At 37.2% G+C, this 15,557-nt stretch overlaps 1 protein-coding gene and 1 pseudogene across 1 annotated transcript in view; one reads left to right on the forward strand and one right to left on the reverse strand.

Moving 5' to 3' along the window:
* LOC109244562 overlaps positions 1–3,251 on the forward strand; it is a 35,481-nt pseudogene extending 32,230 nt beyond the window's left edge.
* Positions 3,252–3,459: 208 nt separating this feature from the next.
* LOC109244566 (tripeptidyl-peptidase 2) overlaps positions 3,460–15,557 on the reverse strand; it is a 35,003-nt gene continuing 22,905 nt past the window's right edge. Inside the window, exons 23-34 of the mRNA XM_019411675.1 lie at positions 14,569–14,648; positions 13,069–13,141; positions 8,851–8,936; positions 8,712–8,763; positions 8,483–8,605; positions 8,299–8,364; positions 7,764–7,856; positions 7,029–7,124; positions 5,420–5,518; positions 5,113–5,205; positions 4,094–4,273; positions 3,460–3,752 (exon numbers count right to left, since the gene is read on the reverse strand). Coding sequence (XP_019267220.1) covers positions 3,594–3,752; positions 4,094–4,273; positions 5,113–5,205; positions 5,420–5,518; positions 7,029–7,124; positions 7,764–7,856; positions 8,299–8,364; positions 8,483–8,605; positions 8,712–8,763; positions 8,851–8,936; positions 13,069–13,141; positions 14,569–14,648 — 1,200 coding nt within the window. The 3' untranslated portion in view covers positions 3,460–3,593. The remainder of the gene's footprint in view (positions 3,753–4,093; positions 4,274–5,112; positions 5,206–5,419; positions 5,519–7,028; positions 7,125–7,763; positions 7,857–8,298; positions 8,365–8,482; positions 8,606–8,711; positions 8,764–8,850; positions 8,937–13,068; positions 13,142–14,568; positions 14,649–15,557) is intronic.

Raw genomic sequence — 15,557 nt, forward strand, 5'->3', positions numbered from 1 at the left:
CAGAGAGTTGAAGGTTCTCTTGAGTCAAAAAGAGACTTACTCTGGGGAGCTCGTGCAAAGCTTAACTCAAGCACAAGAAGACCTTCGAGTCTCTTCTGATAAGGTGCGTGCTTTAGAAAGCTCCCATGCCTCTCTTCAAATTTCTTACAACTCTGCCCTGGCTGAAAATGAGGAGCTAAAGAATGAGATTGCTGATTGGGAAAGGGATTATGAGACCCTTGAAGAGAAATCTGCTATTGAGGCAAGTTGGGCGTTTCTGAACTCACGCCGTGATACCCTGATTGAAGCTGGCCAAGAAAATTTCAACTTAGAGTCTGAGTTGGCTAAGATCAATGAAACCATTGAGAAGGCTCAACAAACTCAAGATTTTCCTTCTCTTGTGGCCGAAGCTTCCGTGAATGTTGAAGTTGATATGGGTATCCCAACTCTTCCAAGCCTTGTCGAGCCTGTTGCTGCGAGTCAAGATCAACCCGGAACTGTTGATGCACCTGCCTAAGTTGAGCCCGTTGCCGTTGGTGCACCTTCTTCAGTTCCCTCGTCTTCTTAGTGATAAATTTAAACAGTTTGAATTCTCTCTTTTTTGCAGGTACCTTTTTGGAAGGTTATGTTTAAAACCCTTGGTTTCATTTGAGGGTTTATTTTGAAAAATTGTAATAAAACCCTTAGCTTTATTTGAGGGTTGATTTTGGAAACGCAAGTCCCCAAGTCCTTTTATGGAGCAATCTGTATAAACAATTCGTAGTTCTTCGACTAAGTTTTTACTTAGTCTTAAACTTTAATATTTTAGAAGTTTTCTCGTTACTATCTTGAACTTCTATTTAATTTATCTTGCCTTTATTTCTAAGGACTTATAGAATAATCTGCATTTTTATTCTTTAGAAAATGTTTCTGTTAACTTCATAAATAACTAAATTAAACATGAATTTTATAAAAGAGGGCCCTTTTATATTTCGACACTTAATGAAGAAGACGTCTCAACTTCATAATGGTGTTAACATACGATAAAAGAAATAGGAACGCACATGTTTCTTTTGAAATAACCTTGACAAGTTTTTATTTGAACTTTGTCTAGTTTTGAATAATTCTTTACATGTATTCGAATTACATCTATAACTTTCTCGTAACTGTTTTTCTTGTAACAGATTTTTAAGAAAAATAAAAACACGAGGTTTTTCTTTATAACCCGTTTCAGAATAATAAAAACACGAGGTTTTTCTTTATAACTCATTTTAATACATGGCTTTTAGCCTAACTACAGTAAGGTTTTCTTTGGCCTTGGCTCGTGACTTCGTGACTTTTACTCTGCACTTGACTTTTTCAGGCTTGATTTTTCCTCAATCTTCTTTGCCTTCTTTAAGCACATACTCGTGTATATTATATAGTCCCCCAAGTGTTTGAGCGTTGAAGTATGAAGCCTCGAGCACTTGATTGTTTCTCTCATTTGGTCCTTTTCCTGAAAAGGAAAAACATACGGGACTCGCAGGTGCGATTTTAGATGAAGACTGCTTAACCCGTTGTATTTCTATCCGAATAATTGTAACCCTAGGCCAGGAATTTTAGTTTATTTCGTGTGCCTTACAGGTCGTGACTCATCATTTAGTACGGGTTAGCTTTTTGCCTATCATCTAAAATCGTTAGTAAAATTTTAACAATTCAAAAATAAACTTTAAAAGATGGGTACCTGACCGTGGGTATTCCTTAGAAATAGTATCTCTTCAGGTGAACAGCGTTCCAATGCGAAGGTAGTATGTTGCCATCCATTGTTTCCAACTCATATGCTCATTTGCCTGCAATGCCACAGATCCTATAGGGTCCTTCCCATGTTGGACTTAATTTTCCCGTATTAGCTATCTTTGTAGATTGAAAAACCTTTTTGAGCACAAAGTCCCCAATTTTGAAAAATCTGAGGCGTGCTTTCCGGTTGTAGTACCGTTCTATGACTTGCTTTTGTGCTGCCATTCTTACTAATGCAGCTTCCCTTCTTCCTTCAAGTAAATCGAGGCTTACACGCATTTCTTCGTTATTAGACTCTTCTGTTGCATGTGCAAACCTCGTACTTGGCTCTCCTATCTCAACTGGAATTAAAGCTTCTGCTCCATAAACCAATGAAAATGGTATTTCTCCCGTACTTGTTTTTGTTGTTGTGCGATATGCCCATAAAACACCAGGTAGCACTTCTGGCCAATTTCCTTTTGACTCTTCTAAACGCTTCTTTAAGTTATTGATAATAACCTTGTTCGTTGATTCTGCTTGCCCATTACCCACCGGATGATAAGGTGTAGATGTAATCCTTTTAATCTGCCAACTTTGAAAAAATTCCGTGATTTGAGTTCCTATAATCTGAGGGCCATTATCACATACGATCTCCTTTGGTAACCCGACACAATTCATTTGATTTGGTAATTGCAAAATACGAATCAACCCGACCTATATATACCCCTATTGGTAGGAATTTGACAATGATGGATTACAAAATTGTCTTGTCTTTAATCTTGACAAAGTTGTCCTTTTCCATTTCACCTAACTATAGATACTGCCCCTCTATCATGCTTTCTCTTGGGCCCACACAAGGGCTGCCTCTTATACTCCAACCCCTTTAGATTTTCAGAATTATTTCATACTCAAATTACAACAAAAGGCAACCAACCTTTCGTCATTTGTACACCTCCTTACGGTCTGAGAGGCAGCCACCTCAGTCTGATTTTACTTTAATCCTCTGCCTTTTCCTCTTGTTTTTTTTTTCATAAGGAAGATTGAGGAGGAATGTCTTATTAATTGTAAACCTCTCTTTATATAATGTCGAACTCGCATCTAAAGTGAATATTAAGCTGCAATCAAATGATTTAAATGAGACTTGCGCAATGAACACGAGACAAGGCGAACTCCAGCAGAAATCTTACCAGCCTTGAGTTGACGAGGATTTACAAGTTTCGCTTTCAGTCTTGCCCGAAATTAAGACCCCTTTGTTCTGCCAATCCTAATGGCGAATTCCCTCACAATCAAATAGAAAAGCGATATAAGGTCAGGTAGGGAGACTTCAACTGAACGAGCAGCACCATATGGCTCGCAAAACATGAGTAGCACTAGCATTGAAGGCCTATCTTTAGACCAAATAAATGGCATGAGAACTCTCAAGCTAGAAATCCGATTATATACCCGTATTCAGAATGTTGTTGAATGTACGAGAACCATAAACCGACAGGAACTTGCAAAACCAATTCAATAAAATATGCCAAGTTAACGGTTCAAATCCTCACATCATCTTCCACTTCTGTTGGCCAGTTCCAGCCATACACTCCTCGATGTTCCTGCCGCACTATACATAGGATCCGCAGAAGTGTCAAGAATGCAGATATGCAATAGAAGTTATTTTCGATAGAGGCCGCGTGTTGTCAGAGCACCGCGATACACAATTTAGATTTTACAGTACTTGGTTTAGACTTTCGTTGAAGGTAGTATTGAACTAGAAAAAAAATAGAAAAGAAAGAGATCTTTTATTCGACCGTGCATATTCCTGTTTTTCATGCAGAACTCCGTTCACATCTCTCGTCTCCCTATTCTACTCAATATGAATGTGTTACACAGAACAAGAACTAAAAAAGTGGTAGAGACGATGGAAATCGTACTTGCATCCACTGTTTCTCATATACCACCAAGTGGCTCCATCCTATCTGATCGAGCAGAGAGAGCTTTAGTTCATATAACTTCTTCTTAGGTGGATCAGCATCATCTTGTATCATGTCGATTAAAACCTGATGTAACAAAACAGCAAACAATCTCAATTTTTTTAACAACACCTCAAAGTAGTTGTAATGACACAAGCGAACAAGTGTAGAGCAGCAAAGTGTTATAGAAATGCACGCATTCAAGTCCAATGAAATACCGTTAAAGCGAGCAAGAATGACAGAATTCCCACCATCTCCCCAAGAAAAAAAATGAATACATAGTGCAAGAATTTAATATGACCATACAATATTGAACTTCGAATTGGTGTTCGAATGACATCCTGGTTAAGAATTACCATACAAAACAACATAACTCATGCACAATTTATAACCTGCTGCATTGACAAAATGCCCAGAAGTAGCAGTACCTTAAGTGCAGTTCCAAGTCTTCCATGATGCCTCTCACGGTAAACAGAAAGGACACCATATTTAGAAGACTTCACATCCACCCATTTCTTTAGCTCTTTGAAGTTCTCTTCAAACATATCGGAAGTAACATCAGATTCTGATGCAGCCTGGCTATCTGCCTTATCCACATTGTTGTCACCCTACCACAAAAACCATTATCACCATTAGGCACTAAATAAATGAATACCCGAGCTCTTCATGCAGCAGTTGTCATGCATAATCAGTGATAACTGAATGCAGAGAGGAAGACCAGTCGATGATACTACAAGGTAATCATCCCCTGTCAGACTAACTAAATATGACAAACGTACTTGAAATCACCAGTGCAAGAACTATCTACTAATCATACTCGGGCCCAGGAAAATAGAAATAAGAAAATTCAGCTTGCCATCCACTTGGTTTCTTATTCCTGAAACCATAGTTTTCATCCCACCAATGCTTATTCCTACATTTGTTCTATTTGGTAGAATCAAGTCAACTTTCCTATTTTCTTAAACATGTTAGGGCTCCTGGAGTAGCAGAGCCTTACAGAAATTTCCCCCAGTCACGGTCTAAACTCAGGCCAATTTGGAAATAATTTTAAACAAGCAATAGACGACACCTTTGTTAGAAGCTCACCTGCTGTGTAATTTTGCCACCACAAAGAAAAACTAATGTTTAAACAAATCGAATAGATCCATGTCAATTGACTCTAGCAGATAATGGTAGATATGAAATGTGCTAGTACGGGGCAGGAGCTATACAAAATGAACAAACCGATTCCGCCCGCTTATTCTTTTAGTATATATTTCTCGTTTGTTTGGCCAAGTATTTAATAGCCTACTTTTATTTTAAGTTCCAGAATATCTAAAAATAGTACTTTTTAAACATAGGAAGTTTTCATTCCGAGGACAATCTCTATTGCTTATTGCCCTAGCAATCATCCTACTTGTCAGCATTAAAGAGCAGGATAGGATGTCCAGGGCTCAAGAGTGTTTACCTTCAATGCTTCAATCTCTGCCAAAGCCAATCCCTTCTGGTAGAGTGCTTCAGTTAACTGGTCACGGGTTGTCTCCATCTTCTTCTTCATTTTCTGCCAAATGGAGTAGACTGTTGTGAAGACTAGTTTCTAGGGGTGAAAAACTGCTGTGCTGTGATTTAAGGAAAAATCCAGCAGACCTATCTTTTTAGTTAGTCAAAGGAAAAAAAAGAAAGGAAGCACTAACAATGTTAACTGATATGACTACCAGATATTTTTTTTTCAATTGAATGTGTGTAAGTATAAACGCGAAAAGATAAACACTCACTTCTGCAGCCTCGTCTTCTGGATCACTTTTGAGGGCACAGTACTTGGCCAATTCATCTACATCAATGGTAGTCACAACCTCGTCTGCTGCACTGATAATCTGAAGAAAACACAAGCCTTGGAATCATGAAATCCTTGATAACATAGATTATATGGAAAGATAAAAATAATACATATTTGCTGCCCATCCAAGCAATATGATGCCACCAATTTGTTTAACCTACTTCTTTTTCTGTCATCCAAAAGAAACCGACTACTTTTCTCCCCAAATGAAAAGCACACTTCCCCAAAGAAGTTGATTCTATGGAGCTCGATTTTCAACTTCTTTCTTTACAGTCTTTTTAACCTTTCAAACACCTCCAATATTAGCACTTGCACCCCTGCAACATTATTGGACATCCGAAGTTTCTTATCTACTTATATACTCTTACCCAGCTCAAATAGAAGGTGAAGATGAAATCATATACAACCCAAGTGGTAGCAAGACCTTAACACCTTGTACGAGTATCAATAATTACTCTTTTTTTGTTACCAACTCCGTTAATAGGGCAATCGTAGAGCCAGATCTCAACAGCGATTCACAGTTAAATTGTCGACCAGAAAGCAAATTCAGACTAAGCTCAATCGCTTCTTGTTTTTTCCTTGATTTTTGTTGTGGGCAGGGAATTACAAGGTCCTTTTGGGCATATCCTGATCATAGCCATATAATGCAGATAACCAGACATTTTCATTACAGATGCGTCCATATTAGTTGTAAGCTTAATTGTTATCTTTGAAACTTCTAGTGTCTCAATATGAACAAACTACAAGTAGTTTGTAAGAGGTTGATCCTTCAAATTTCAAAGAAAAATAAGACCATAGTTTCCTAACAGCTGCAACGGATAACATTTTGCAGAAATTATTTTCCGGGAAACAAGTCATTTTGTTTTCTGGAAAATGCTATCTGGTGTTTAGCTGGTGAGTCTGAAAACAAGACAGTCCGGAAAAAGGGCCTTCTGTTTACATGCTTTCGGGAATAGAATAGATGAGACGGTTGTGATTGACAAAGCAGTGGGAGGTGTCTTGTCTCCAGAAAGCTGACTATAGTAGAGCGTAGAGGGCTGTGTATATCTATTCCATTCGAGGTGATAGCTCAACTCGGCAAATGGGAGACTTGATGAAAAAAATTCCGAAAAACCGGCAAAAGAATACTCACTAAAGATTGATAAAAGATGTCAGCAAATCAGAAAGCATTTTGATGAAAATTTAAATATTAAAGATTACAATAATTTTTAATTATTGGTTGGAGCAATGATAAGAAGTTAGTGATTGAAATAATCATGAAGGAAAATGACTTCAGCTCATAAGGGAAGACGTTTTGCCCCTTCCGGTTGAAAATATTTTGCTTGGAAAATATTGTTTTAGCAATCAAACACCATAAAATAACTAATTTTCCAGAACAATTTACTGGAAAATATTATCCTCCGTACCAAATGGAAAATCAGGAACAAGCGAGGCTACACACTCAAAGGATCAAGTAACCATTTATATTAAATAGATTTATAGTGGCTAACCAGCCACATGGCCCAAGAAAGAGCAAGTTGAGGTGTACAGTTTAACACTATGTTTACCTCTGTGTAATGATGGATTTTGTCTTCAACATTGTTCCGAGAAAGCAAGCCTTCCAATATTTTAGCAAGCAAAGTAGTGTATTTGGGGTACTCTGACTGCAAAGTAATTGATACCAGAAAAAGGAAAACAATGTAATACCTGGTGAGCATGTAAATAAATGAAGCAAGAAGTAAAGATCAGAGCGGAAGGAATGGTAATAGGGAATCTACAGAAGTCTTAAAATAAGACCAAAGGTCAAACTGTCACATGTCAACAGCAAACACCCTTTTTATTATTGGAGATATAAAGTTAAGAGATTCCCATTAAATAATAGGAAGAGGCAGCCCAAAGATGGTACAAGAGAAAATATGTAACCTAAAATCAGATGTCTGACACAAGAGGAAAAGGCCAAACCAACATGAAGTTGGCAGAGATCTGGCTGTGAACCTCATCAACCCCTTTTGCACACTGTCGCTTGCACCAGAAGAGCAGGGGCCTGAGACTTCCTCAAGTAGAATCATCTCAATCTCAAAGCATCTAACTTAGTCCTTTTTTGTCCAATGTGAAATAATGCAGAGTTTTTAGTTCTAGAGACTTCAGAACAGTGCAAGTCAAAAGCTCAGAAGCTTTCAGCGGGTAGAGATGGGCTTTGCATAACCTACTCTGAGTTAGTAATTCAATTGTCAAATGATTCATTCCATATCAAGTTTACAAGTTCACTTATTCTCACCTTGTTAGAAAAATTGAACAATTACCTTAAGCAACAGAGATAACTTCTTCCATTCTGCACGTTCCTCATCAGAGTCTTGATTCAAGCTAGCAAGAACCTTTATTTTAGCATCGCGGACCTGATTGGCCAAAGGAGAGCTGCTTTAAGGCATGTCAAAGTACTAGAGAAAGTAAATGATCGAAACTAGAGAGATATTTTTTAAAAGCAACCACCCAGGAAACAAACAGTTGTAAAGCTGAAGCAGCTGGTACACCCTAACTCAAGTTAGATATCAGAACAACCTCTGTTTCCCCTCCCAGTATGATGGTGTAATAGTTATCTTGCTAGAGAAAAGAAAAAAGGCTATATAACAACTCAGTAGATGCAATATCTGACCAGATATTGCATGCATCTGAATTTGTGTATAACTCCATGAAAAAGGAAAAACAATAGATGAAACAAGAACTGGCAAAACATAAACAGAGATGACTACACTCAATGAGAAGGTTCAGCAGAATGACCCAATATATGAACACTTAAACAATCAACTTGCAACAATTTGACAATCTACGTATGAATACCTGTTCTTCTAGTCTTTCTGAGACGGTCTTGGGGTCAGTCGAACTTTTTCCTTTGTTTTCATCGAGCTGTAATAAAAATATGGTTCAGTAAATCAAGAAGGACCAAACACAGAATCTGATATGGAAAGAGATTATATGTGCATTACAGAAGGGGAAATCTAAACTGGAGGATACAAGGGAAAACCTTAATTGGTGGCACAAGATAAGATATTTGATACGATGCAGGATTTTTTCCCTCTTCACTATCTTTATACACAAGCTTTCCATATGAAATTCGGCCAAACAATACAGATCCTTCAGGGGAATTCTGCAAGTAGATGGTATAAATCATACAATGACAAGGACACACAGATTACAGTTCAAACATCAAAGCCTTGTTTTAAGCAACAGAACAGAATTGTGGTAGGACAAACCTTTGGGAGCTTGTCCTTCACCGGAGGAGCCACATAAAATGCTTCTTTCACACTACAACATATTAAGATGATAAATAATACACATAATGATATAACAGCGAGAAAAAAAAAAAATAACCATACATCAAACTGAGCATACCCTGGAACTAGATCTGAAGACTTGAAGGAACCATCACCCGTGAGTGGGCCATCAGGTTGAGAATAGAAGTTCAACCGAACAATCTCCTGCACACATACGCATCAACAAACAAACATCTTAAAAGAGCGTTAAACAGTATAGGCATGACTCATGAGTTAGTTATAGGTAACAAACAATAAAGCTGCACCTTTCATAAGCACAACTCAAATTATGCCAAATACAAACATTGTGTATCAAGTAATTAGTTAGGTGTTACATATCAAGGTTTAATAAAGAAACCAAGTAATGAATCTCCTACTCCCAATTTCCTATAATTGGAAAAATGAAGGAAATAAATAACCACGCCCACCTAAATCTCAAACTAGTCGGATTCAGCATATTGGGTCCATTTCATTCCCATACATAATTTTTTCGGTGGAACTGCGGTACCTTATGTTAGGAATTATCCACTTTTGCCTACACTGATAGTCTCTCCTGTCATACATCGACTTAATATAAGTACCAACAATGACCAAACTTTGATCTCAAACATTTGGTATTGATACAAGGATAAGTTCTATTCTTTTCTGAGCTATCATGGGTTACACGAGACGATAAGTCTTTTGAGACAACTTTCACTACCTAGTCGTCTTTTAACATCTTCAATCATCATAGTTATACCTACACCTACAGACTGGTGCACTTTTGGGTCCACTAGAACCTAAAAGACCATCTTAAGCAACTTTCTCTCATGTCTCTATGTACTACTTGCACCTTCTGTTCCAATGCAATTATTTCTAATCTTGTTTAATCTTGTCTAACCAGATACGAATGGACTTAGAGGCTTAGCGTTCACTCTGTATACTCCCGCCATTTCAATTTATGTGAAGCTATTTAACTAGGCACGAAGTTTGAAACTTGTGGTCTTAGACATGTCATAACATGATAACATTTGTGTAACCATAAAAGCTTGTTATTAAGGGTAAAATAGGAAGTATAAGTTAAATTGTTCCAAAATCTAGAAAGAGATTATTCTTTTTGGAACAGACTACAAAGGAAATAAGATAAAATAAACTAGAATGGAGGGAGTAACATTTTTGGTCTAACAACCGTCCTATAGAACTTGCATTTCATTTCAGTACATATACGCCTATCGCATTACACTCCCATAGCACTCCTCCATTTCAGTCAACATATTTTAATTATATGTGTTACATTTTCATCTGTCATGTTTGAGCTTTGATATTTGAATTGTCTGCATTTGGATACTGTGCTTAAATCAAAATCCCATTAATCTCACCTCAAGTGCATTCTTCTTATAACGGTTAATTCAGTGCATATATATTATCTTACTTCTACTTATCCTAAAGCTCTTGCTCATTAAAGTGATTCTGTGTTGTTCAAGCTTTTGGTAGATTTCTCGCTTGCTTTGTCAATTAACAATGTAGTCGGCAAAATGCACACACCATATCCTGTATATTATTGGTTAACTTATCTTAACTAGATAAACAAGTACAACCTCGAATACAGACTCGAGGCAAGGCAAATCTTTGATGTAAACCCCTAGTTATGAGAAAACTATAAATGAAGTGAAAAGAAAAGGTGAAACCAAATAATTCAGACAAAAATCATTAAAGTATGTTTGCTTCGAAAAAGCTCTAGTTATAAATATCGTCCAACTCTAGAGAAACCTACCTTTGGGGAGGAGGAGAGGGGAGGGGGGAGAATATTATGTCTTCTAAATTCATATCAAGCCCAAACTACTGATAGTGCTTGACATTTCAGATTTGAACAAATAATCTGATCTTAATCGATTATTTCACTCAAAAATATGTGGCTGGCCTAGTTATTCATAGGATCAACATTATTAATGACAGATTTATGAATAGACAGAAACAACAATTTGGAATAGGTTCAAGGTAATCTGTATAAACCTATGAAATGGTGGGGAAGCTAGATGCAGTTGTGGGCCGTCCTACACCTTAAGACGAGCAAAGACTGCTTCTTGCTTTCCGTCTGCCCCGAATGACCCCTATTTTATCCTCTTTTTTATTTGGTAAATATAATTTTATTTAACCAAACTGGAAGTATTACAGCAGGAAGAAAACAGCCTAATGCAGTTGGACAAACAAGTCAGACCTACAGTATCACCATATCCTTCCCGAAAACTACACAAGACCTGAAATCAACAAACTGGACAAGGTAAAAGTTCAGGCTTCTAAGCTTCCCAGCTAGCCTAGGCTTTAAACTTCTTCTTGCAAAGACCTCTTGGATGAGACTTTATGATCTTCTCTGGAGTTCTGCTCTTCCCTTGGAAAAATCTCTGATTCCTTCAAGCCAAATATGATAGAAAGTCCCAGACAGACTCATTCTACAAATTCCTGCAGCATCAGACTTACCCTTTTGGAGGCCTACAGCCCAATTCAATTCCTCATGCAGACCAACAGCTCCTCTCTTAGCCCTAGCCACTGCAACATCTTGTTCCCTTATTACCCCCATGCCAGGTGTCTACTTTTTTTTCTTTGATTGGAGATAGCTAGAAATGACAGCATGTCAGGTACTTTCCCTTGAGAGCTGCCCGAGCTCACAACACAGCTATAATTGAAATACATGAATCATACCTACTACCCTCTAAGGTTAGCAATCAGTCGTCTCAAATCCATCATAACTAAATCCTAATTACCTTTCTGCCGCTTGAACGGCCTAAACAATAGAAGATAATGAGATAATTATTACTACTGCAATTGCTGGTAAAAGCTCAAAGAAAGACCAAGAAACATTCTTCTGCATTTACTTTTCGTAAACCTAGTTTTCTACCCCTCTAACTTAATCATTATATTTTTCTTGATGAAGCTAACGTGATAAAAGTGTTGCTTATTAGTGGAGGAAATATGATCTTGGGTAATCCTCACCTCATGAGCTACCTGTTGGGATCGAGTTACACAAAGTAGAGCCACAAATATTCTTGTTCTTGGTTTACCCAATGTTGAGCCCTCGTGTCATATTGTTCACGCTCAAAATGTCCAGTTCTGGGCGGGTGGGGGTGGCGGGGAGAAGTCTAAGTGTCCCACAATGGTGGAGGAAAGGGGTTATTGTCTCCTTATGTGGTCTTGGGTAATCCTCACCTCACGACCTAACTTTTGGGCTTGAGTTACACTCAAAGTCTATTTAAAAGGATATATATATACACCTCATTATTTTCTCACCCTCGGTACTTTGTCTTATTGGTAAACACGTAGCGTGTGACGTGTGGGTTACAAGGTTACACACACGGCATATTTCAAAACCTAGCGCAGACAATAGCTTGGTATTTAAGTAGAGACGATTAGAGGGCCGAGCTCAGTATCCACTGAGTTCCGAACTGTGCGCCACTGACCCTCGGAGATTTCTTAGTTACCAAAATACTCCTTCTCTCTCATTTTAAGTGTCGTTTTAGCCCAATAAGAATATTTCAAAATATCTGTCGCTTCTGAAAACCAAGACAAAAAAAATGTTCCCTACCAATTTTGCCGTTCCTATTAAAGAGGTTAAGTGATTAATCGTACTCGCTTTCCAATTAATAGGAGTAACAGTGAAAAAAATAAGAAATAAATAAGGATAATTCATAAAATTATACGCCGTACTTGGATGTTTAAAATGGGCAGAGTATATACGCACACACACAAATATGATATGTTGTATACATATATATATATATATATATATATATATATATATATATATATATATATATATATATATATATACCTAATCGTAAGCAGTATAAATGGTATTAAATGTAACAAGAAAATACACGTAAATGTACAGTAGCAGGTTTCCAGATTGCATCAGAAACCCCAGTAGAAGCACCGTGAACCCTTTTATTCTAAATTCATTCCAAAACCCTACAAGATCCACGAGTAACCCATTTGGTTAAAACAGATTGGAAATAGCCACTCCACAACAATCCATTGGCATAGTTAAGGCGAGTGTTAAGAGAGCATTAGAACAGTAGAAAGTTAAGATGTACGTTGGCTGGTTTTCCAACTTGACCATTGCGAGGAAACACGATAACTTTCAAAAGAAAGTCAAACCTCATGACTTTAGACATGAAAATCTTGACCATGTAAAGAAGGAAACGGCAGTTACATTAACTAAAGAACCAATGCATCAACTAAAAGAAGATGTCTGCCTGCATTTCTCAACTATTGAAGCCATTCAGACTAAACAAATTTCGGCAGTAAGAGTACAGCAGCATACCTTTTCCTCCAATTTTCTTTCAGTGAATAACACCAATTGCTTCATCTTCTCTAGATACTGTACATTGTCATGCCTGAACCACAGACATCACGAGCTAGTAAGAAGGATTATCTGTGCTTATATACATACTAGCCTACTGACACACGCAATCTGGTTGCATCACACAAATAGCAACAAAAAAAAATTGGTCGATGTCACATTACAATGTAATAATTGCTAATTATCTCGAAGAAAATCATAAATCTTAAAATTTGTTTACGTTTCTCAATATTGCGTCCAAATTTGGTGTTGGAAGAGTCACAGGCAAAAAATAAATCGCATTTACCATATGCGACTTGTGCAGAAGGCGAGACAATCCAATTAAAAAACGAGCATTAATAATTTCCTTGACAAATTTGTTTGTGATGGATGTACATTTTAGACAACTTTGGCAACAAAACAAAACAGCATATACCTTTGACAAATTCAAATATTGGGCAGATTCTGATAATGGAAGGAATTTGCAACCCATAACAAAAGCCTGAAGTTGCAAGACTTCCATTGTTCTAATAACTATACCTACTATATACTGATCACAACTCTTGGAAACCCAGAACACGGCCATGGAACTGCAGAAGTGAATGTCGCAGCAGATTTATCAGCACTTAACATTCTTATATGTTCTTACAAAAGCAACAAAGACAATACCAGATAAGACATGGTCTGCAAGGAGACATGTCTATTTAATTGAGATAGTGCTGGACAACTTTGTTATTGTTGCAACTGAGGTAGAAGTCAAACGACCTAGATTTACTTTATAAACCATTTACAATAAGAGAGATTGGAAAACGCTCCTATTAGAGTGTCAAGTGTCAGTATAGAATATTAGAGCTTTGAGAGTAAGAAGAGTTGAGTTCTTTGGATCTTGTCCCACACTGGACAAACATTATATTTTACAGCAATACTGCTATATTTTATCATCAGGTCATCAGTATTTTTTCTTCTCTTCTCTGATCTTTCTTATCTCACAAACTCTATGATCCTGGTACAGAGTCAAGTAACTTTTGCCTGCTGGTGGACAACCATATGAGAAAATAAGAGAACAAAGAGATATTCCGAAGATAAGCTGCTACCACGGATACAAGGAACACCTATTTATGGGACACAATACACGTGATATTTGCCCAATGTGTGACAAAACATCTTAATTCTTCTAACACACTGATTTTAGGATTATAACGCTGACACTTAACTTTCTAACATAGCCAAGGGTAATAAAGACAAAAGAAAAGTTGGAAACCAAATCCAAGCCACCTCATCCAATGCCTATGCTTTATTTACTAGTATAGACATGGAGTTTTTAAGATCTCAAAACTCAAGCTCAGACAACCTCATTCCCAGGGCCAAAAAGGGGAAAGAGCCTTCAATAGGCAATGAATTAATGTAAGCCACGAGATGCATGAGAAAATTATCTGCATGCACTTGCAGCACATCAAATAAATAAATGTTGGAGAACTATACCTCAAATATAGCTGAATAGTGTATTCACCCTTTGGAAGCTTTGCAGAATCTGGATAAACATCACCCATAGCATGCACTCGCTACAGTATAGAAGGAGAGGATAGCAAGCAAGTATGGTCAAGATTACATGTATCTAATCCAATATGATAACAAACTTAACTATACTACCTGCACAGAAAACAAGTGAAATAATCCAATATTATTAATCTTTGCAGTAGATTGAAATTTGCAATTCCACTTCTTGAGTTAAACAATATTAATGCACAATGCCTTACGGTTGTGGTCCTAAATTCTTGACTAATATTTTGCACAATAAAGAACTTTTTAACTATTATGCAAATGTAGAAGATTATGCTCTTTGAATATGTAACTTCGCTTTATGAAGAAAGGGAATTAAGGCTGTGATGAGCTAGGTGCTATGACAAAAATACTCCCTTTCTTTAGAACTAGCTCAATTTTACACCTAGCTTTCTTGTCATCCTCCATCAATGACGATTCTAGCTTTCTTAGACTATCTGGGCCAGTTGGTTCAGTTATTTCCAGTTTTCACATCACAGAAGCTTAGCTTTACTATGTAGCTACATTCAATATTGCAAGGAAATTTTCTTTCTTCTTTTGATGAGTTCCTGCTGAATATATCAGCTAGTGTTGCTCGTGCATTAGCAAAACAATGTGACGGACACCCATCATGATAAGCTCTGTTACACAGAATAGTAACACAAGATTACTCCCAGCATTCATTTACTTTTTAAAAAGACCTCCTTAACTAAGCATTCTTATCTTCCACTCCGAGGGCCATTACCTCTTGTTAATCCTGCTACAGCCCACATAATTTTCAAAACACGAAAAGAAGTATGGAATCCACTTTTCGTTTATTCTTCAACGTACTCCTCGATCTTTATTTTATTTTATTTGTGGGGGGGAGGGAAAAAAAAATAAAAAATAAGTTAGAACGCAAACCGTCAAGGTCTAATCTATGGGAATGCTTT

The sequence above is a fragment of the Nicotiana attenuata genome, unplaced genomic scaffold (assembly GCF_001879085.1).
Source record: "Nicotiana attenuata strain UT unplaced genomic scaffold, NIATTr2, whole genome shotgun sequence".
In the NCBI taxonomy this organism is placed as follows: Eukaryota; Viridiplantae; Streptophyta; class Magnoliopsida; order Solanales; family Solanaceae; genus Nicotiana; species Nicotiana attenuata.